This window comes from Monopterus albus, unplaced genomic scaffold (assembly GCF_001952655.1).
Source record: "Monopterus albus unplaced genomic scaffold, M_albus_1.0 scaffold112.1, whole genome shotgun sequence".
NCBI lineage: Eukaryota > Metazoa > Chordata > Actinopteri > Synbranchiformes > Synbranchidae > Monopterus > Monopterus albus.
Genome location: NW_018127992.1, coordinates 1,513,963 through 1,538,741, shown reverse-complemented (window position 1 = coordinate 1,538,741; position 24,779 = coordinate 1,513,963). Strand labels below are relative to the sequence as shown.

At 45.0% G+C, this 24,779-nt stretch overlaps 1 protein-coding gene across 1 annotated transcript; it reads left to right on the top strand.

Annotated features, from left to right (window-relative positions):
• The first annotated feature begins 6 nt into the window (after positions 1–6).
• Positions 7–18,160, top strand: LOC109966482 (insulin receptor substrate 1-B). The gene is given in 5 exon segments (XM_020611340.1): positions 7–280; positions 7,790–8,091; positions 8,515–11,598; positions 11,601–11,706; positions 17,076–18,160. Coding segments are annotated over 5 exon segments (3,894 nt in total). The 3' UTR covers positions 17,204–18,160.
• The last annotated feature ends 6,619 nt before the right edge of the window (positions 18,161–24,779 follow it).

The window sequence follows — 24,779 nt, the reverse complement described above, 5'->3', positions numbered from 1 at the left end:
AAGTCCATGCACCGGCGGTACTTCGTGCTCCGCGCCGCCTCGGAGCGCGGCCCAGCCCGCCTGGAGTACTACGAGAGCGAGAAGAAATTCCGCGGCAAAGCCCCAATCCCGAAGAAAGCGGTGGCGCTGGAGACGTGCTTCAACATCAACAAGCGGGCCGACTCCAAGAACAAGCACATGATCGTGCTCTACACCCGGGCCGAGAGCTTCGCCGTGGCCGCGGAGAACGAGGCGGACCAGGAGGAGTGGTACCAGGCCATGGTGGACCTTCAGTGCAAAAGTAAGCAAAAGTCAAATACACACACACGCATGCATGCATATACACACACACACACACACACACACACAGTTGTGCATGAGGAGACAAACGTGGCAGAGGAGAGCAGCACAGCGCGCTGCAGGTCGGGACACGCTTCGTCCCAGTGTTTTGGATAAACAGGGTTATTTAAAAGCATGTTGGCGTGGGTTGACTCCCACTGAGGTGTATGACTCCACGCTGGGTGCTGGTCACTCTTTAGACCTTTAAAGCAGGTCGGACGTTTACAGATCTCTGACAGTGGAGCTTATCCTTCCTTATCATACTGGGGTCAGGCTTGGCCTCCGGTCTTTACGGAGTTTGTCTCTGTGGCTCAGCTGTGTGCTTCTCTTTCCCCGAGTCAACTGCTCAAACACACCGTGGCCTTTTGTTTACTTTGTGTGCTCTTCTTCCCTGCTGACACTGCAATATCACATCAGGCGTTGATCTCAGAGATTACTGTCCCAGCATGACTCTGAGTACAGGCACATTTGATTCATTCATTCATTCAACATTATATTTACTCCCTGATTGATAATGAGAAAGCAGCCGATTACTTCTTCAAACTACCCCCTGCCCCCCCAAAATCATCAGTGTAGATTTCTCTCAACTGGCTTCTATCAACCCCTGTGTAAACACAGCTGTCCCAGCGATAGTGAGGAGCACAGCACTTTCAGATCACCTGTTCAGCCCACCCCACCAGACAGACCACAAGGGACACATGACGCAATCCTGTCAAACGAGTTCAAGGTACTTCTTACACATGACCTGCTGCTCTGTTACATAAAGTAGCTGAGCAGTGACGGGGAAAGCAGGGAGAACCAGGCCAGCTCATCCTGGTGTCTTTCATGTTCCACTTTTCATTACGATCCACAGAGTGAGGTGTTTGGCATAAGCTGCAGAAAAGTCGCAGGCTGCCAGTAGCTGCATTGGGGGAATCCAGTGTAGAGCTGGAGTTTGTGTCAACACTGTGGCTCTCCCCGTTGCTTTAACACAACCATGTGTGTCTGTGTGTGTACGCGCGACTCTGAGCCCACTCTTCTCAAGTATTTGACACGTTTCTGTGAAACGGGAAAGCGAATAGACAGATGCTGGAGTGGAGCTGCACGCCTGAGGAGCCGTGTGAACCTTTTCTGCTTCTTTCCAACCAAATAAAATCTCCCCAAAGTGCAAACAGTCTAATCTTCCACAGTTACAGTAAGTGCTTGCGTACAAAGGTCAGACAGGCTGCAGCTGAGCAGGTGAGTGCCCTCGGCGTCCGCCATCATCATGCCACTCCTGTAGAATTGCTCTGCAGTCACGGCTTCTCATCTCCCTCCTTTGTTGCTGAAGGTGTTGTTTCCCGTGTTAATCACCCCCCCCTGGCAGTGACAGGGCTGCGGCTGACTGTGTAAACTGTAAGCAGGCATTTTCTTTTGGTAATGTGCCACAGCTCATACACAGTTTGTGTTCATACAAAAAAAAAACACATGTGCCAGGCAAGTACAGGGAAGGTTTTGTATGTAGTCACAGCTAATTACTGCTTAAAGCTACCTTTACTCCTCTGCCAGGACACTGTATGTCCCCCAGTGGGGAGACAGAAGAATTCACAGCCTGCACATTGTGAACAGGGGCCCAGAGCCAACAGATGCTCCACTGTCTGTCTCACAGGGTTTCCAGAGGACCACTCCTTCAGTTTGACACCTGTGTAGCTGCTCACTTGGCCTGTTGTCCTGTCCGGTGCTGGAATGAAAGGCTACGTTCACATCACAGGCCTTCATCCTCACTTCAGAGTTTCTTAGTCGGTGTCATATCGGATCTTTTTGTGTCGATGGTTCATATCAACACAAACAACACTGCTGAGCTCCTAAACTGCCACACATGCATAGATTTAACTGAAATGTGAGCCACGTCCATACAAGAATAACAACGTTGTTTCTCCGTTGGTCAGGTTGCGCAATGTCCTTAAACTGCTTCAGCTTGGCTTGATCAGAAGCTTCTCCATAAATGTCCAACAAAAGTGAAACTGTGCTGTTGTTGCTCTTTCCCATGTTTATTTTTACTGGTTTGTGAGGGACCGACGCTGAATGATGACATTTGTGTCACTGCACTGCAGCCCAGCAGTGGAGTTGCCAGCAAAACTGCCCCATAGCTCGGGCACCACGTTAGGAACTGTCGTTGACCTGAATAAAACAATATGGCACAGTTAAACTGTGGAGCCAGTGGCGCTAAATGACACACTGTCAACAAACACACACCCCAGATAAATGCTGATACAGTTGCCCCGATTTAGTGCCAAAACAATCAATGAATTGCCTGAAAGAAGATTAATCTTCAAATACAAAGAAAGCCCATTAATTGTTGAGGTCATTGTTAGAGTAAGGACTCTGTCAGACTGTTTGTTTGGCTGCTGTAGCCAGTGAGGTCTGGATCTCACCAGCGGCTCGCCAAGCCGGCTGATTAAATGTGAAGCCGGGCTTAAGTACCGCTCATCTCCCTAATTAGGCAGTAATTATTGTCTCGAGGGTCAGCCGCCAGTGGCACAGTGTGTGCTAACAAGCTCAAGGAGAGAGCGTGGAGTTGGAGGCAGTCTGACAGGAAGTTTAACAGAATGATCAGTGCCACTGTGTCCTCCTCTTCTGCCTTGCCCTCTGGAGAGGAGCTCGGAAACCTCTCTAACAGGGCTTCAGTCAGAGCGCTGAGCTGCCACAGAGTATTTCCTTTGCATACATAGTTTGCGCACATTAACACTCAGTAATTTCATTTAACACGACAAGCTGGCAGCCGGGCTTCAGCTCTGCCTTGTTTTGATGCAGCAGCTCCTTGCAGTAGCAGGCACAAGTCAGAAAAGGCCTCGAGCACCCTGCGTCATGTCGGCTCACCGCAGAAGCAGCCCATCAGTTAAGTGCTTGGATTTGATGGACAGCGAGGAAAGGCCAGGGGCAACATGATCTATTTAGTCAATCAGCAGCCATATGTTGAACATGATGGAGCCGTGGGGCTATAAATGCAAAGCATCCTGTAGTAGTGGACTGTATTGATTGCTGTTGGTTGAAACCAGCCCATTACTGCTGTCACGGTCTGGGTCAGGAAGTTCATGAGTTGGCCTTGCACTAAATGAAATGAGTGACAAACCTTCCTCATTACCTGGTGTGCTGTTCCTCTGGGAGATGCAATCCAAGATACTGCATTGATTGAATTTACTGGAACACACCAGTGTGTCCACACAAGATGAATCCTGGCTTTTTCAGTCATTGCAGCAAATATAAAGGTCTTTGAAAAAACAGCAAATGTTAAAATCATATTCACATAGATACAGAAGGACGCATTGTTCAGTGGGAACGAAATGAAATCCAGGAGTTCTGAATCAAAATTAGGTGACAGCGGGATGAAACATTTGGTTTTCTACAAACTTGGCTCACAGGAATGTAAACAGGGTATTGGAGAGCTGGAGAGTTTCCTGTTTACTCTGGACATCTCTTAGAAATGCTTAAACAGTACTTTACCTTAACTGTGTCTTACAAATGTGGACAGCTCAAACTGTCGTAAATTAAAAAAAATCAGTCCCAGCATTAAAACCGCTGGCAGGTAAAGTGAATAACGCTGATTATCTCGTTACAGCGGCACCTGTCAAGAGGTGGGATTTATTAGGCAGCAAGTGAGCAGTCCATTCTTGAAGTTGATGTGTTGGAAAATGTGCAAGCGTAAGGATATTGTGACTCTGATAAGGAATTTGTCACCATTATGGACAGTAAAAGCACAGAATGGTGCTGGACTGTAATAGTAATGCCTGATATTGCTCACATATACAGTTAACTCAGGAGACGCGATGCTCGGTCTTTCTCCCTTCTCCATTTTTGGTATATCGGTTTCAGAAATTCTGAACCAGACTAACCAGCAACATGGCTTCCAGTTTGTTCAGCTTACTTCTACACAGCTTATTTGCATGTCAGTGTCGAGGGTCAGCAAACCTTTTATGTGTCATCGATAAAATTGTGCGTGTGTGTACTCTTCTGACTAACACAATCCACATGTGAAACTAACCTTAGGCACACACTGGTGCAGGGGAAGCATTGCGTTCCTGAGCGTGGGCCCAAACGGGGGGATTACAGATGGCAGAGGTGGATGAAGAGATAGGAAGCAGAGGAGTTGAAAAAGAGGAGGAATGGGCACACATGGCAGCCAGAGATTAGACCAGCTGTTTTCGCTGGAGAGTGGCTCTCTCTCTCTCTTTCTCTCTCAGATACATGCTAGGACCGAATGCACAGCTCTCTCCTGTCTGACTCCACTGGTAAGCTGGTATGTAGGGGTGGTGCTACAGTATAGGGGCACAGTAGCCGAGACAGAATGGTGTTTAGCTTTCAGAAGTTTCTGTGCATGGCGCAGCATAACGTGCTAGGGCAGTGAGATCAGAAACTTGAAACAGAAGCTAGTGAGAGCCAGCCGCTTCAATGCCAGAGTAGTTTTCCATGATCTGCGGGCTGCATTCCCTCACTAAGAACAGTGATTTTATCATATCGCTCTAAATATATAAGATAAATAGTTTGTCACAGATTACATAAAGGCAGTTCCCTGATGGTAAGATAAAGGTGGCAATGCAAAGATGGTGGAGATGCTAGACTTATTGTTATGCAGCTTTAACATGGCTCCTTTTTTTAAAACCTTAAACCCAGCGCACCAACAACAATACCCCCTACCTTGTTTGTGTGAGCTGTTACAGTCCACGGGCCCTTAAGACCTACTTCCTTAGGATTTATGTGATAACAATATTCAGCCTGTCACTCAAGGTGGGGGGGCTGTCTGTCAATATCCTAGCAGGCATCTGGCAGCCCTGGGGTTAGATATCGCATCACCATACCCCCCTAAACACATGCATACACACGCTCCCTTAACATGCAAAGGCAATAAGAATGCAAGGGAGACACAGCTCCGCCTTAACATCATTAAGTACAGTCATATTTAAAAGCCCAGTTTGATAAAATTGGGTCAGATTATGGCCTCTTTATGTACAGTCTGTGATATCAAGGGAGGCACAGGAGCACAGTGAATAAATGGGCATGAATAGACAGCAGTGTTGCCCGTGTATGTTCCCATTTGGCAGCCGCATGTAACAAGTTTCATGTGTGGTCGTGGCGAAAGCGAAGTAAACAGCTGCTGCGCGAATAAGCCAGTGTAAATTGTTTTCAGGTGGCTAAAAAGGGAAACGCTATATTGAAACTTAACTAAATTCATTCACCTTGTGAGAACTCTTTGACCCAGTATACACGCTCCCTCTGGGCTCTATAAAGGTTGGCTGGATCACCCTTATCGCCTCGTCCCTGTTCAGCCAGCGAGGCGCCTCATTACCTCCAGGTGTATTTTGCTTTCATGTGCATCTGGCTTTAGTTGTTAGATTCACCTCCTGCTAAGGGCCGTTCTGTGTGCAGGCTTTCTGAGGATTCATTATGCTGTACAGGGGTGGTGTTGTGCTGCAACTGAAGCTGACCGGGTGATAACCTCTTCATGTGCCGTTAAAAAAAAGTCTATAAATTCATGATTATCCATGATCACCAACCCCAGCTTCCTATAACACTCTGATGTTTAATCAGTCTGCACCCTTATTGGATTTAGGAACAACCTTTCCAGTGCTTCTGAGAATCAGCAAGAGAGCACTGGATGAGCGGCCCTGAGATCAAGAGTGTTTGTGTGTAAGTGCAGTTGAGGGCACAGCTGAGGTTTAAGGCTGCACTGTACTCAAAACAAACAACACTTGTGCTCTACTCAAGATGTTAAATGCGCTCTTGAAAACAGAGCCATAATCCACCACGAACATGCTGCTCTGCAATTGGAGTCAATCTCAGAAAGCAAGTTTAATTTTAGACTAAAAAAAGCCTGTAATTAGATTTTATTTTAATCCAAGCAATTCTAAAATAAACCTTTTTTGCTCTTTAAAGGTTTAAAGGCTCTTCGTTCTTTCTTTAATAGCTCTCTGATAATCTTTCCAATCTCCTGCAGTCCCTCATTCCCTCGGTCCTCACTGAAAATCCCCACACCGCCCCTTCCTGTTGTAAATCTAAATCGAGGGCTCCTTGTGCGCACACAGAGAAAAGCAGAACATGAAACAGCCATGCGTGGCCTTGACTGACTCATCTAATGTAGGGGGTGTGCCTGCACACACAGCCACCAAGCCACAGCCTCCATAGCTTTGAACAAAACATCTATTCTAGGACTCTTTCAAGCTGTGAATGATCCTCAAATTTTAGGGCAGCACAGTGGAAGAGGACGCAGTGAGACACAGGAGACTGCTCCCTGTTTTGCAGTCAGAAGTAAAAATGTTTTAGGAAGAGGATCTAGATAAATGACACAACATAAGCTCAGTTACTATGTGGTTCTTACATATGGTTGTCATCGTAGGAGTTTGCAGCATAGGCCTGGGAAATTCTGTGGTCAGGGTGCATTGTGATTAACCTTAAAGCAGAGTACCACACAAGCTTTGTGAAAGATGATCTTTCACTGTTACTCGTCAGAAAATCACTTGTCCTGTCAGTAAATCAATACGCCACATGTGGTAAGGCAGGTGTTCGAGTTCATCGTGGCTCCCATGCGGGGAACAGGTGAGCGTCTTCACGGAGGTTTCGCTCCCGTCATGAAGATGACTTATGGTGTAGATTGGGAGCCATCCTGTTCACACAACCTGGCAGTTTGACAGAAGATGATGAAATGTAGCACGTGGGAGGAAAAGGACTAAGTTTAAGGAAAATTTTAGGGTGTTTCCTTTAAAGAAGAATTAAAAATTGCCCTAAACCATGAGTCACATTATGGTGTTCCTCTGGTCCTGAGCTTTTTAGTCAACAGATGTGAGATTCCTTGTGGCAGGAAGTCAAGAAGCTTAGAGGTGAAAGTGTTGATATATTCAGAGGCAGGCAGGTTCAGTAGCCTCTGACAATGAGCTGCACAGCACCCAGAGCTGTTTCCTCGCCTCGGTCATTCCCATCTGTCTAAATGCAGAACGCTTTACACAAAGGGTGAATGGGCTGCCTGTACCCCTGCAGAAATACACTAGATATAGTAGTTTAATTTGCTCAGTACAAAGTTTCTGACCATCTACTGGCAATGTTTGCTTTGGTTTTACTGAGGACTGACTTAAGTATTTTCCATGATGGTTCCATATTGCTTCACTTTGAAAGTCGTCATTTTTGCAGCACTTTAGCTGTTAATGTTTCCACACTGGTATGTGTGCAGTTGTATGTGTGTCCATGCACAGCTGATCCTACTGAGCTGGTTTCAGTAGGTGCTGCATGCTCTGTGTGAATGTAGGTTTAAATTCGGTGAAAAGCTCAATATCAACACAGCTCATATAATAAAGGCAGATGGTGCTCTCCTAACACAAATAGTGATGGTTTCACTTGGTATACCCCTGGTTATGCCAGGCATAGCTTTCATTGCCTTTCTGTATTTTCCTGTCCAGTCATTGCCTCCTCCTTTTTCATTCCAGCAGCCTTTTAATCTCCTTCTTTGTCTGTCCTGTCCCTGCAGGTAAGAACCCCACTGACAGCGGGACTGCAGGGGACTATGGTGTTCCCAATCCTGGGCCTGCATTCAAAGAGGTGTGGCAGGTGAAGGTGTGGCCCAAAGGCCTGGGTCAGGCCAAGAACTTGGTGGGCATCTACCGCCTTTGCCTAACTGACAAGACGATCAGCTTTGTCAAGCTCAACTCTGATGCTGCTGCCGTGGTGCTGCAGCTGATGAACGTGCGACGCTGTGGCCATTCAGAAAACTTCTTCTTTGTCGAGGTGGGACGTTCTGCCGTGACAGGCCCGGGCGAGTTCTGGATGCAGGTGAGCCTGTCATTTGCAATACAACACCCTTTATGTTGACTGCTTCACCCTCCAACCTCACATATATAAGCTTATAATAAACAGTGACAGAAACGGCAAAGTTACAGTTAAGAGTCAATGTAACCCTGCATTTTGGGTCAATTCAGGTTTTGCAAATCTAGTTAAAATATTTTAAGATATTCATACAATTTTAATAAATTAAACAAAGAGCGGCCCGTATTTGAGGTGTCTTCATTTAAAGATGCATTTTTAAACAAATTTAACTTGAATTCAAATGTGCTTAATAAAATGCAGCTGTCCAAAAAATAGAGTTTATATTGAGTGAGTGGCTGTAATTGTAACTAAGAATGAATTCACTAATAAATTTGGACTCCACCAGAATTCTGATTTACTGTTTGAGAAAGCTTTTGTGTCACATCATAGGTGGATGATTCGGTGGTGGCCCAGAACATGCATGAAACCTTGCTAGATGCCATGAAGGCGCTGAGTGAGGAGTTTCGTCAACGAAGCAAATCTCAGTCGAACTCTGGCCCTGGAGGAGGCGCTACTGCTTCTAACCCTATCAGTGTTTCCTCACGCCGCCACCACCCAAACCCTCCTCCCAGCCATGTGGGCTTCATCCGCAGGCCTCGAACTGAACCTCCTGGAGGAACTAACAGTGGAGTAGGAGGCAGCACTGCCAGTGCTTCTCCCACTCCACGGCATAGCTTCCCAAGGTCTCGCACTGCTAGTGATGGGGCTAAGGGAGAGGATGGAATAGCAGGGACTGTGTCACTCCAAGGGCTGAGCTCCAGCCCCTCCACCAATGGCTCTTGCTCCACAACCCCAATTCTCAGTTCAAAGTCAGTCCGTTCAGCCCCCATCACAGCTGCTAAAACCCCTCTTGGGCTGATGCGCTCTATCTCCACCCCAGTGCCCTCCTCAGCCTCAAGCCTCCCCTCAAGCTCTGGGCATAGTTCTGAGTTTGGGGTTGTACCATCATCTGCTGGTGTTGGTCAAGGGTCTGGTGCCTACAGTCATGTCCCCTCCCATCGTGCTTCTGTTTCAGGCTCACCCAGTGACTACGGTTCCTCGGACGAGTATGGATCTAGTCCTGGGGATCACACACATCTCCCCTCTCCAAGCCTCCCTGGAAGCTCTGTTGATAGCATTGGCAGCCAGTCCCTTAGTGAGGAGGGTGCCAACTATATCCTGATGGGTCAGCATAGTGGTGGTGGCAGCAGTAATCAAAGAGGTTTGACATCCAGCCCTCTGCCAGCACCAGAAACGCCAGTCTGTGGGTCCCAGCCCCAGACCAAGAGAGTGTTGCGTCGCTCCTCCAGCCGTGAATGTGAAGCTGACCGTAGGCTTCTGAGCAAGCGAGCTTCCTTACCGCCTATGACCCTGGAGAGGCTGGCCCCACGTCAGCGTAGAGCTGAGGAGCCTGCAGATGATTCATTTTATTATGCAGTCATGTCAAGGAGCACCAGCCGCGAGTCCTTTTCTTCCACCTCTTCTTCCACACAGAGGGAACCTGTTATAGGTGCTGGGTCCACAGGGGGAGGAGGAGGGTACTTGGATGTGGCAGGGGAGTTCAAAGGTGAAGTGGGTGCTGGAGAAGGTGGTAGTGTAGATTTAAGTGTGGACAATGGGTACATGTCCATGCTGCCTGGTGTCACTCAGCCGCCAGTATCTTTGTCTCAGTCACAGGTTGTCTCTGTCCCAGGATCAGATTCCAGACCTGCTGATGATTACATGGCCATGACACCTAACAGCAGTGTGTCCCCTCCACAGCAAATCCGGCCACCAACTTCTGACGGCTACATGATAATGTCCCCCAATAGCAGCTGTTCCCCTGACCAGCGTGGAGGTCTCTCTGGAGAGGCGTGGGTGGGGAGTGGCAGTGCAGACAGTAGGGCAGGCAGTGACTATATGAACATGTCTCCAATCAGTGCACTTTCTGTAAGTGACAGCCCCCCATCTCTTGAGCACACTAGTCATTTGGAGACCAGTTCACAACAGCAAGCCCCAAAGATGGTGTATTCTTACTATTCACTTCCACGGTCATACAAACATAACCCATCGTCTGGACACTTCGATGATGGGCTTGGACGAGCCAGAAGGCCAAATGGGAGTTTTAACAGGGGAATGTGTGGAGGTAGGACTATGGGAGGTCGTCAGGATCAACCAGTAGGAGGCAATTCAGTGGCTGGGTGCCACCTGTCATTCTCCTCATCCTCATACTCCTCCAGCTCAGCCAGCAGCGAGAGCCTTGGGGAGAGCGAGGACAGAGCTACCCAGGCAATGAGCACAATGGCTGTGGGAACTCAGGCTAGAGATGGAAGTAAGCTCCAGCAGAGATGGGGCTCTGGTGGGTTGTCCAAGCAGGGTAGCCATACTAGAAACAGACCGGTGAGCCTGTTTGTTGATGTATCCAAGGCTAACACCCTCCCAAGGGTCCGTGAGAACCCTCTACCCCCAGAACCTAAGAGCCCTGGAGAGTATGTAAGCATTGAGTATAAGGGGGAGAAGTGCAGCCAGACTGGAGTTGGAGGAGGACGTGGCAGGGGTCTCAGGCATGGCTTATCACTGCCTCATGGCTCAAGCAGTCATCATCCTCAACACAGGCCAATTTCTTGCTTAGGGGATTTTATTCCGATCTCCCCTAGCCCCTCTGCCCCCATCAGTCCCCCAGCTGCATCCGAATATGTCAACATGGACCTGGGCCCTTCTCCATCCCCCTCACCCCTCTCCCTTACCCCTCTAGTTTTCCCCTCTTTCCACACGCCTCCTACACCTCCAACTCTTGTTCATGCCCCCAAAGCCAGTGATGAGTGTACTTCTGGTCCTTGTGAAGAGGCAGCAGAAGAGGCTGAAGCCCCACTAAGGAGAAGCAGGGAAAATATTCCATCAGTGACTGAGTCTGAGTCCCCTACATCCTGTGGAGACTACACAGAGATGGCCTTCAGCTTGAATAGCAACACCATCCCTAGGTTATCATCCAGTGTCTCCCCCAAAGACTCTTCCCCCACCAGGACAGTTCCAGTACTGTCACGTGGTCTAGACTTTCCCCTAGTCAAACCGGGACTCAACCTAGATCACGGGGCTAAAGTTATCCGAGCTGACCCCCAAGGACGCAGGCGACATTGCTCAGAAACCTTTCTTGCTTCACCTTCCCTCCCCACGTCTACGTCAACGTCTACTTCCTCTTCTTCCACTGCCTCTCTCTTTCCAGAACATGCTCAAGCTGTGGCCCGTCGGCTGGGCTTTGAATCCATGCTGTGGGGGAATGGTGCTGTATCTGATACCCCTACTCAGGTTCTCCTTCCTGGACAGCAGCCCCTTCCCACAAACACTCAGACTTTGACCACAGAGCAAGGGCTTAATTACATTGACTTGGACTTGGCCAACAAAGAAAGTCCCCATTTCCCCCATTTGGGCTTAGATGGACCTTCAGGTAACCAGGCTCCTTCTCGCCTCTTCTCTGCACTGGGTGGAGGATCGGGGATCGGGGGAGCGGGCACAGCAGTCGCAGCAGCAGCAGCAGCAGCTCCAGCCTTAACACATACGCCAGCATCGACTTCTACAAATCAGAGGAGCTGCGAACGCACCAGAATGGAAACAAGGAGGGAACAGGTAAGAGTTGCTCATTTTCTTTTAAAACAGATTGTGTTTGTAATCATGTTTGTTTAGTTTTCTCTATGATCTATTTCTTTGACTTCCTATTTGTGCTCTGTCACATTATTCAGGTGCTTTCAAGATAACCCAGTGACGTAGAGTTTCCCTTACCGGCCATAATCAAACTTCAGTTGGCGCCAGATCACAAAATATAGACACATGATTTGTATGACTTTCTGCACATAATGAGATATAGATTGACTACTCTGACATTTTGTAAATTGATTTCCTTTTCCGGAGCTTGGCGTATTTTAAAGGCATATGCGTACTTTTTACCTGATTATGTAAGGAGTTAAAGGCCAGGCAACCTATTAGAATATCAGTCAATATGTATATTCTGGAAATGACTATTGATCCCCTCAAGACTTCTTGATTGTTGTGTCTCAGTGATACACCCCCTCAGTTCAGTTTTTCCTTTTGTGTTTGGGTACAGATTCAGACCCCTTTCAGACATGCACACCCTGCCCAGGAATAGGACTGCTATTTCATGTCTAGGCGTTAAGTCTGAACAAAGCCCAGAGTCGTGTAGCTGGAAAAATGTTGCTACATGTAGCCTGCAAATTGACGGCTGCCTCTCTGACAAGCATCCATCTGTTCCTGTTGAGCCATTGTTATTCAGAGAGAAGAGCTGTTGCACACATCTTACCATAGTGCTACTCTTAGCAAAGTAAACCATTCAGACTCATTGTCGCTGACACTCCCAAGTTTAGAAAGGTTTAACTTTGACCCTGTTTTTTCAGTTTCTCCTCCACCTGGACATGCTATTTTAATTAATTTATTCTTTTATGGGTCACATGTCAGACTTGCCAGAGCCCTAAGGCTTTAACATTATTATTTTATAATGAAGGAAAAGGGTTGCCAGGTTTGTAGATTTAGCTGTAAAAACAACCTATAAAAATTCTTGTCTAATCAAAGCAGATATCTCAGTTTTTATGTTTAGCCTGTTAAAGAGGAAAAAAACTGCTTGATCATACTAGAATAGGTTTAATAATTTGCAGGACTCTTGTTGTAATATAGGAATGAGATTAATTTGCACACTTGCACATTATACACACTGCAGTGCTGTCGAGCTTTTTTGTTAGCAAGGGAGTTCAGTAAGTGCAGATGATGAATTTCATTGTATTTACATTTTTTCCTACTGTGTAAGGCGGTTTTGTAGCTGTGGGATACCACTACAGCTAAACAATACCCTAACTAGGTCATGGAGATGTTTCCAGTCTCTTTGAATCTGTGCTAAATTGGCCTGTTAAGAAACAAGATGCCTGCACTTTCAAAAAGCTCGAGCAGCTTTTAAACGGAGATGTGGATTTATGTGCATTGGTAAGACAGTCGGCAGTCTTACTTAATCTTCCACAGTGCGGCTCCTGTGATGACTGCATCCAGCCAAGCCTTGTTTATGTAGCACTGCTTGCTTCCACATGACTCGTACTGTAGCTTGTGTTAGATTTAAACCTCCAGGGTTTTTGTGGTGAACATTTCACAGCCTGGATCCACATTTAGATTTAATGAAGAATTTAAAGCATTAGCAAAGGTTCTTCTTGGGCCCCTGTGATGAGCTCAACAGTTGGTTTTCACAGATTTCGCTGATGGAAATGAACCATCAGCCTACATCTGTGCTGTGTGTCACCATGTTGGTTTTTTGGGAAATGGAGGTGGAAGCAACTGGTGTTGTTAGGTGTAATTTAAATAAAAAGGTTAACAGGCTTCCACAGTGGGACCATATGGGCTCTGGCTGCTGAGTACGTCAGTGGGGCAGCGTGGGGGAGCGTGGGGGAAAATGTTACACATTGACTGTGAATGTTGAGATGGGGCCAGTGTTTCACTCACACAGCTCTCAAATGCCTCGGTACAGTGTTCCCCCTCCTTTCATCCTTCCACTCCTCCTCCTGCTCCTTCCTCCTCCTATAAATGATCCTTTTGTTCGAGCGTTTTTGCCGCAGTGGGCTGGCAGGCCTCAACAGGGCTAAGGCCTAAGACTACTGGGCTCTCCTCAAACTATTTTCTCTTGCATTCTATAATTTGTCTTTTCTATGTTTCTTTCTTGATTCCTTTCTTATCTCCTCTTTAATGCTGTCTTTGTATTTCTATTTGACCGCTGATCCATTCGTCACAACTCCCATCCTTGTCTGACATCTCAGCAGATGGATTTTTGAAATTCCTTCCCTCCCTTCTGTTCACTACACATACTATTGTTCAACATGTTTTCACCAAAATCCCCCCTTGTCTTTACTCGTTTCAGACGGTTCTCTTTTCACTGGAACCTTTAAATGCTTGCAGAAGATTTTAGGGTTTTTGCTGTAGAGCACACGGCAACCAGGGAGAAAAAGAAACGAGACAACAACCAACAGGGATGGTACCTGAGAGCTAACTTAATGTTACACCAGACAAAAACACAATTTAGAAGTGATTAATTTCATTGTCTGCGTGCATTTTTTAAAGGATTCTGATCTGCTGTAATTACAGGATTTTTTTTTTCTGCAACAGGCACCAGCTTGTACAGGAGAACACTGTGTGCATGTCTCAGGGGTGCATACTTCTGGCACAGATGGCCAAAGGCTAAAACTGAACATCAGTAGTGGGACGTGTGCCAAAAGGAATCCTAATGGACAGCGGTTATGTATTATGTAATGTTTAAAAATAACCTCTTGGGGTTTTGATAATGAGGAAAAGCAGGGTGAGCTAGTTCATTCCAAATGATGAATGAATGTGCGACGTTTGAAAGCTGTATCTTTACAGAGAAAATGTGAGTGTGTTGGATCTGTGTGTGTGTGTGTGTGTGTGTGAGGCCCGTCGTGCCCTTCAGCAGAACCGAGTGACCCATTAGTTCATAAACTCGACTGGTTTTTCAGGACAAAATGTTAATTTAGATTCATTCAACCACCACCCTCACAATCTCCTCCAGGAAAACCATGTGACGGCTTTTTATTACAAGCCAGTTATTTATTTCTTTGCCATCTGGAGGTGGGTGTGTGCCAGACTCAGAATAACCTGTAGGCCTTTAAAAATCCTTCCCTGAGACATGCTGCTTCCCCCATGAGGATGGCTTTTCTTATGGGGATATCCATGCATTTGTAGCTGTAGCCTAGATATAAAGTAAATATGAATAAAAATAAATCCTGAAGGCCAGCCACAGACCCACGTGTTTATTTAATCCATCATCACTGTGCTCATAAAGCACGGAAATAGTTTATGAAATGCTTGAATGTTGTTGACGGTTCACATGCAGAAATGAGGCTGTTTACATTTTTTTGTTGTTGTTGCCTAATGGGCCGAACTCATTCATAACTGACCGTGTGTGTGAGAGAGAGCACTGTCCCCACGTCTTATGAATATTTTCTAGTATATCTTTAGTTTTTAGTCATAAATTGCTAGATTTTATGGAATGACTCTGTGAAACGTTCTTAAAGTTTTGAGGAGTTTATTGTTCAATAGTTGGATTTTAGTTCAGAGGAGGGGACGATATGGCTTGGATATGAGGTGCATTTCCTTTCGGTTCATCAGAGAGAAGGTTCGGATTGGTCAGACAGTTTCATAGATTAAAAGAAGCTGAAGGAAAATTCTTTCTTTACAACTTGGGATATTTTTCCAGTTTTCTTTTGGTTATGCCAGAACAAGAGGAACAAGCAGATGCATATACAAATTTCAGATAAGCAAACACATTATCTGAGCACACTGCAAATGTCAATACAATATATAACAATCCATCACCGTGCACACATAACTATGATAAGTGAAGTAGGCCAAAGTTAAGGCAGAAGGACACACTATAAACTGTGAGCAGAAAGTTTAGCTTCTAATCGTTTTAGTAATATAACCCCACAAGAAAAAAAACATTAATTTAAACAAAATACATCAGTGCACCAATAAAAACACCCACAAAACAGGAGGAACACGTTTCCTTTTTTCTCTTCTTCCTTACTGTGTGAAATTAAACCTTGTTAAAATGTAAATGAAACTATAATCTCAGTCCGCTCCAGTACAAACTCCTGCTGCCCGTTCAGAAGTTGGGTAAAACTGCTCCTGTTTCCTTGTTGGACTTCTTTTTAGCCATAAAGCAGAAAACCTGTTAAGGAGAATGAGAAATTCAAACTATTTCAGTAAGTATTAGTTCATTAAATCGTTAAACAAACTTGAGGTGAGCACGTAAAGAGTCTATGTTGTGATAAACACACACTACACACAGCTGAGATGCTTCTTTAGGTTAGAATAACAGCACTAGTAGTGTAAAACACAACCACGTGGATGGGATGTGACCCCAGAAGAGGGTGAGGCTCAGCGCAGTGTGTGTGTGTGTTTTGTTCTTATCCTTGTTTGTGCTCGGTACTAGAGGTGCACTGAGCTCCAGCCTTCGCAAACAGATGCTCACATTTTCCAGACACAGATGATTGGTCTCTCGGTGACACACAGCTCCGCTCTGTGCGTAGGAACACACAGACACGGAGTCAAAACAGCAGGAGTGAACACGCGACAGGATAAATACAAGGTCCGGTGGTTCTCAACATTTTCAGCAGCTTTTAGCATTTATTTATTTATTGTGGCTCATTCTGAGATTTACGGGAGTGTATGGAGATGAAAAGCAGGACACAGTGAGAGCTGCACCACTGCATCTTATCATTACATAATCCATATTGTGCTGGAAATTTGATCAGTTTTCTACATTGCAAACTCATCTTTCCTTCATTAGCCTAATTACACCGAATGTTTTCCTCATGGGACGATGCTGAACAATCTGCATAGTTACACGGCGACAGCAGAGAAGATCACAAAGCTCAGCTGCCACCTTTTTTGTCTTCTTTTAGGGTGGTTTGTTTTTGTTAAATCCAAGGATGCTAAGTTCTGTGAAGTCCAGTTTGCTTTGTTTGGGTGGTTTGTTCAGGGAGTCACCAAACTCACACTGCACACAGCAACAACCTTCCTCTGTTTGGGTTTTCAGGAAGTCTAGAAGGTTGTGTATCTGTCCCTCACACGTGCATATTAGAGGACTCGAAGGCTGAGTCACATCTGGCACCGTCTTGGATGTTTAGCTGCTTGACAGAGTTATGGTAAATGTACAGCAGACGCTGAGCAGCCGGACCGACACCTGGGAAGCAGGTGCTGTCAAGATGGTTTATGTTGGTTAGTGGTGTTACAGTTTCAAATGTAACGGCATCCAGCGTTTAAGTAAAAAAAAAATTCATAACACACAGGTGTGCACTTGAGGCACGCTCACCTTGAGTTTGTTTGCTACATGTTAGGAACAGTTGTTACATTCAGCTGTAGATCAGCTTAGTTCAAATATAATTTACAACCAGGGTTAAAAACTGTTTTACCCTTCTGTCTCGTTGAAGGTTTTCCGACACCCCATGTTGCTGATAGGTGTGGCGGTCGTGGTAGGATGTGGCCAGATATGGGCACCCAGCAGGGATGTCACGGTGCGCTGACACGGCTCCGTCACCGCAGTGAGGCGAGACATTGAGCCGCAGTAAAAGACTTCCAGCTGTGTCAAAGTGTGGTGTGAGACCGTGAGGGCTGAACCTTGTTCCTGTGTGTGGTTTGATGTCTGACGAACAGAAGGCGGCGTGCGTCATGCTTGTGTTACCTTGGTGACAACCAGTGGGGGGAAAAAAGCCATTCATTCATTGCCTCCTATGTCTCTTCACTGTCTTTTCCTCCCTCACTCCATCTCTTTGCTTCACTCCCACCATGTTATCACCATCTGCTTTTGTTCTCACTCTTTCTGCCAAGACCTTGGTCAGGCCACACTACCCTTCTCTCACACCATGTCAGTTCTTACACACACACACACACACACACACACACACAGCTGGATCTTTCTGCCTGCTCTCTCTAATAGCTGCAGAAGAACGATGTTCGTCTTTGACAGCACATCCACGAGGTCAGGGCGAGAGAGAGGACCTGAGTGGCTTCATTCTTGTGCTCATCACATGAAGCCTGAAGAGGAACAGATCAGAGGAACACAGGGTGTGTGTGGCTTTGTGTACAATGCCGATAATTCCACACACCCAGGTAGGTTCAGAATGTAGCAGACTCATCCTTTGGTCTAATCTGCAGCCATCACAAGCCATACACACCTGACTCATCAATTCCTGGCTTATCACTAAACCTAAGTTAAAAACACGCCCACACTTTGTGTGAATGTTGTATCTACAACTCGAAAGATCTTCTGATATACTCTGGAGTTAGTTTTCTCTAACCGCTGCTCTAAGTCCTTGTGAGCATGACCACATACTGGAAAACCCTGTTCTGGCTTCCACTTCATTTCAGAATTGATTTTAAGTTTTTGGGATTTGTTTTTAAGGCACTTCAGTGGCACAAGCCCGTTAGATCCCTTCAGCCCCTTTCTTTTAAAGGTCCAAAAGCATAAAGCAAAGCAAAGTTTATTTCTATAGCACCTGTCTAAAAATACTTAACAGTAAAATAAAACAAAAACAGAAGATAATCAAGACCAACAACACAAACAAAAAAAACAGTATAGAGACAAACAAAGCAGGAAAACATCACATAAATAAAATACACGGGTAAACAAATGCCTTAGATGGTACCAGTACTAAACACCTGCCCAAATAAATAAGATTTCAGTACCGAGGGCTGGGTGATCGCACTTCTGCTGTGATGGACTCAAAACGGTGGAACAGTTCAGCTGTTAACATAAGATCTGTTCAAGACTTATTATTGGATCATAGTGGAGTTGACATGTCTCCTCTTCTAATGTTTTTACTGTTTCTTTGACTGTATTCTTATGTATGTGAAGTAGTGGTGGACAGTAACTAAGTACATTTACAGTTTTGAGGTATGTGTACTTGGGTATTTTCATTTTGCGCCACTGTATACTATGACGTCATTCCATTTTAGAAGCACTGATGTGAAGTACTTTGGTCAACTAGTTGTTTTTTCTGAAGTGCTGTATAAATAAATTTTGATTTAATACATTTCATCCAAGTAGCAATGTCAATATTTGGGAGTTTGATAGTCAAATCTGTTGATAATGTTCTTCATTAATCAATTAATAGTTTATTTGTCAAGCTAACGTTTGCTTGTTTTGTTCGACCAACAGCCTGGAATCCACAGATATGCAGGTTAGTATCATGTAGGAACAAGACCAGGATATGTATTTCAGACCAAAAAACACTTTTCCTCAGTCAGTTACCGAGTTACCCTCATCCACAGGGGTTAAGCCTTTTGCTCAAGGGCTCATCAGTAAGACCTCGGTTGTGGCCCTTTTTCTTTTGTGGGTGTGTGGGTGTGTGTGTGCGCGTTTCTGGTGAGCCGCCCAGCCGAGCAAATAGTAATTAGGCAGTAAAACGTCAGCCCTTGGTTCAGTACTCTAGTCATGTTTTGACTGACTAGTGCCTTATTCACATGCATTGGCGCATGCACACACACACTCACAGCTACAGGAGAACGAGTTGTATTGGCACATGCGCCTCTGGACAGACTGAATGTGTGTGTGTGTGTGTGTGTGTGTGTGTGTTTGTTTGTGCAAGCGCTGAACTTGTCATTGAATGTTGCAGAACAACACCGGTACAGTTTGTGCTTGCCTTTCAGCTCAGAACTCTTTATTTACATTTGAAGCCTTGATGTGTTTGGTTGACACACACATGCACACAAAGTTGCACACACTCTAGTGTTGATGGTATTTTGCTCAAAGTCATAAAAGCAGAGCCAGGTCGTCCGAGCCAATCGCCTTTCGGGAAGCAGGGATCAGTCAAAAGCTCCTCAGCTAATGGCTGAAGTAACCTTCACCTCCTGTCTCTTTTGTCAATCCTGTTTTGCTCATTCTGTCCTGAACAAAGCCTGTCTGCCTTCCTCCTCCATTCTTCAGACCCCTCTCTCTTCCTGTCTTTTCTCTCTTTCCCAGTGGACTTTTTGTTTGCTCCCTCTTTTTTATTTTCACACTAGACTTTGCTTCTTCCTGCTCATAATCATGTTCCACAGATTACGGAGCTTGCAGCCGGCCGTGTTTTTGTACAAGGTGCTCGAATGAATGAATGAATGCACGTCTTGTAGGGTCACTGCGGAGCGAGGCCATCCGTCAGACTCGGTACAAACTACATTATTTGAATGTCAGATCAGAGGGACGGGTTTCAGATAACTTGCAGAGCGTGTCTGTCAAACAGCATGTGTGTAAGGGCAGGCACCTGCTTAAACGGATTCTGTGAATTTATGAAGGTTTCAGTATGTTACATAACGCAGACTTGGAACGCACATCTGTGCACGTCATACTTTGAATGTTTGATTTATTGCTTGGTTAACAGGCAATACATTAGTGTCACTCTGAATTAGTGATCAAAGTTGGAGTTTGGTATTTTAGATAGTATACTTTTTGCTTTCTCACCGAGAGTGATATTGATGCATGTCTGAATGATGAAGCTGCAGCTTGTTTGGGAACAGGTGGGAACAGTTAGCACCTCTGTCACCTACTAAAACTCAGAAACATCTCTTTTTGTTTAATCTGTGCAAAAAACAATCCTTTTCACTGGAAAGATGACATCACTGACCATATTTAAATATGGACATCACATTGCCACTTCCTTCCATGATGCAAAAGTGAAGCCAAAATATCATGAATATGGCAACTGTCATCTTGGCATTTTGCAACCAGATTCTACGCAGTAGTGACCAGAAGTGGAGTAACGGCATCAGGCCGCCAATCAAAGCTGCCAAATCATCTGAAATGCACCTCTTTTTATATTATCAAATAAAAATGACCACTTGTACACACATCAATGTGATACTATCCACCAAAAGCCACAGAAGTGACCTCTGGGAAAAATGTATCAGATTTGTACTTTGAGCTTTTAGTTCAGCCCATGTCACATCCACTAACACAGAGGGGGTGGGGATTTATGACCTAAACTGCGAACAGCCACCTGGGACGATCGACTAGTGATGGATTCACTTCTGGGAGCTGTCATGGCACCCATATTTTATACAGCCAGTGCAATGAGTACACACACAAGTGAGATCAATCTCCTCATCTGACTTTCTGTAAGTAAGTGAGTGACCCAAAATGTTGGAATATTTGTTTAAGATTAGTCAAATGAATTACTCATTGTAATTGAAATGTTTTTTGGGTTAATCGATTTATAGAAAGACTTATTTGCATTCTTGCCTAGAAATGAGGTAAGATAGATACCACTCCCAGCAGGGTGGCTAACTTAGCATAAAGACTAGAAGCAGGCCTCGTCAGAGCAGGGTCAGATTTTCCGTAGGCGAGTAAGTCTCAGAAGACCAGGTGTCACACTGGTGGGTAAATGTTTGGACCAAAATAGTCGCGTAATAAAACACTATCCTGAGAGTCTCTGCTGTGTTTTGATTTACGAGCACTCTGTCCTCTATGTGTGTGGGAGTTTGACACACACCTACGCTTTTTGTTCCAGCCTATTTTGATCATTAACTGTAACTGGTCCATGAACAATTGCCAGTCAGAGGCAGAGAAGGGGCAGGTAACTATCACATGACACCAGTCTGCTGCTAGCTACCTGTCTAACTAGTCTTAAGGGTCAGAGGTCAGAGAGATCTGTGCTTAAGATTTTCTAAGTGACAATGGAAAAGGAACATTCTCTGCTCTCAGCTTCTTTTCTGTGTTTGGAAATGGAATATTTAGGTGTTCAGGCACATTTCCCAGTTTTCTGACACCTGGAATATTTAGGTGTTCAGGCACATTTGCCAGTTTTCTGACACATTAGATTAGATTAAACATAATCTGTTAATTTAAAAGAGATAATGGAAATACTGGTTGGCTGCAGCCCTTCTTTTATGGTTTTTAGCCTGGATTGACATGTACTTTTTCTTACAGTTTGCATGTGAGTGTGTCCATCTGTATATTGCTGTGCGTGTGCGCGCGCTTGGCATCATGTCAACTCCCTGTACAAGCATGACTGTGGCTACAGAGCTCTGATTGTGCACTGTGGTGTGGGATGTATGCCAGAGAGCTTCGGGCAAGGCCTAGAAGAACGGAGCAGCCACCCACTGGGGTTACTGGGTGCACAGGAGGATGACGAGGAAGGAGTGTTTCCCTCCTTTCTCCCACACACTCATTTGTCTCCCTGCTTCTCACACTCTGCATTCACTCTTCACACACACAAACACACACCTCTAGGTGGTTATCTTGATGACCACAGTGTTTCTCCCCATGATCTGAGTGTGTCTCACTGTTGTGTCGCTCTTTGGATGTGGGGCCGTGGCATCACTCTGCTGCTTTAACTGGGTTTGTCTGTAAAGAGCTTAACGCCGGTGGGCACTGGAGAGCACTAAGCTGATTACAGTCTGCTAACGAGCCACTTCTCACATTGAGGCCGCGGGGGTGTGTGTGTGTGTGTGTGCATGTGCTCCTGTCTGGCTGTAATATTGTTTATTTGTGTGGCTGTGTGTGGTTTCAGTTACATATGTGTGTCTGTGTTGCGTATTTTGCGGTGCTGAGCCCGTGTGGGGCTGAGAGGAGGTCAGAGTTGATCTCAGGGTCAGCTGAAATACTGACGGTGACAAGAGGGCCAGAATCCGGTTCAGCCTCCCGCAGTGGGGGTCAAGTTATTCTCAGAGGAGCTGCTGGTAACTATCTTTTATACTTCTAATTACTTTAAGTACTTTATTGTGAATGCATGACCAAGGATCAATAGTTTTTTGATTAGTCTATTTTTGTTTTATTAATCTCTTTCTAAACCACCTTTGCCAGCCACACAGTGTTCTGTAGGGGTTGCACATTGCATGGTGATTATGATTATGACTGGCATGTTGAGTCCTTCAGCTCTTCTTACTGTGTGGTTTCAATGCCAGTTTCTCTTATCAGTGTCTGCCTGTTACTCAGCCTGTGCACATTCAGAATATCAGTGTTTTCATGCAGGCTGTGGTGCAGGTGGTAGAAAACCGCTTCAGTGAACAAGGACAAACTTATATTAACCTAAACCAGTCTCTTGTGCATAAGAGAACGTTTACATCATGAGGATATTGCTTTATTAACATCTCGAGCTGCTTTAGCAACCCATCAGAGAAACACAGCGCTGCATTGGGTGACATTTCTTCATTACAAACCACCCCCACCGCACACGATATTTGTTAAAAATTGTGCCCTAAAGGCTCCAAACGGCCACAACTTTTTACAGCATCTGATGTACAGTAAGTAAGATTCAAGGGCCCATGCACAAGATCTCTGGATATTCTTAATATCATGGTCTGGTGTTTCATAATGAGGAAACATGTCAACAAGTGCATCAGTGCGCTTCCCTGATGGGTTCTTAATTGCTTTTGAACAACCATGGAGGTCTATAACATGGACGAATAAGCTAAACCAGGACTGACAGATGTTAACAGTGAGCAGAGACAATTCACTGTTGGTTTTAGACTCTGTAAATACTGTTACTACAGAAAATGAGTGACCTTATCCTTTAAGATAAAAACAATGATGTGATATTTTTAAAGCGGTTCATATCTGAGTGTAACTAATGTGGCATGAAGACCCCAGAGCTTTTAACAGAGTTTTTAACTTGCTGTTAATTCATTTTAAAAATCTGCAGGTGATTAAAATTGGTCACTGACGAAGGTCTTTTGAATTTATTATAACCAACATCTGATGAACACCGTGAATTAATGAGGTCTTGAAACATCTGGCATTTACTCAAATTAAGAACCTAAAGTCATTTGCTTGCAGATGTTCATAATTGCATGTCATGATGGTTGAAAGCCAGGGAGGTTGAGGGCTTTGACTTTATGGCAATAACTATAAAACCAACATGCAGTATAAAGTAAGAAGAGAAAATACAAATGGGACTTTTTAGTTGCAGCCTGCCACGTGGAGCACAGAAAGCTTTCTTCAAAGTCAAAGTTGAGTTTGGAAATCATGGTAGAAATACCAACTTCCTGTGTTCTCAAGGGTTTCATTTATTAAACTGCCCAAATTGCTGTGGGGCACAGGGTGTGTGTGTGTGTGTGTGTGTGTGTGTGTGTTGTAGAGGTAAGTTACATGAAAGTACGTGGCTGTTCTGACTCGACGCAGTGTTCCTGAAATATTAAACACACACACAGTTTGGCAACACGTGGGAACTGTGGATTAATTGCAAAGTTTGACCATCACGGCCTGAAAATGTCGCTTTACAGATGTCGCTGTCATGGAAACGGTCATGAGCATGATTGTGATTATAAAACGGTTTCATCACATCGCTCACAAACTACTTGGTTAAGTTAATTCAACAGCTGAGTACTGAATAAAAATGATCTGAACTGTGAGTTTCATGGTCCACCACATCCCCATTTCTCTGTTATTTCAGTCATTATTGATAAGTTACCTTTTGCTTTTGGACTCTGTTGGTTGGACAAAGCGAGGAAGGTGTCATCATGGACTCTGGGAGCTTGTGATCATTTTTTCCCCTCACACTTTATAGACTAAATAATTGACAGATTAACTATTATTTGTAATCGGGGATTAATTCTGGAGTGAACCAAGGTCTTAGTTGCTGTTCAGATGAGCTTAATGTGTTTCCGTCTGGTCTCGCAGAGGAAATACATTTTTATTTGGATCCATCATTACCACTCATCTGGTTTAACGAGATTTGTTTGCTTACCACACCTGTGCCATGAGCTATTTCCCGTGCCAGATTTGAATGATCTAGAAACCATGTCTGTCTAGCACACCCTGAACCATGCCAGGGTGTGAGTGTGATTATGGGAACACATGCTCCTATTTCTCTGCATATTTAAATGAGTGTGTGTGCATGTGTTTAGACTCATCCTTATGTGCTGCTGGCTGTGGTGCGCACGTTAAATGTTTGTGATTTTGTAAACTTGATGTTCTCTTTGTGTTGCTGTCTCTGGATCCTGCAGTGATTCGTCCCCTGTGCACCTCTCCACAGCTGTTAACACAATGTTCCTCTTCTCTGCGGGCATCACAACACCTACCCAGTCCATTAAAAGCCTCCAATTGGCAGCAGAGAGGAAATGAAATGCATCTAACTCCTCTGTTTACTCATTAGTCATCCCTGGTCAAGAACTAACAAGCAGAGATTTCATGTGGATGGGAAAGTGGAGGGATGATTGAA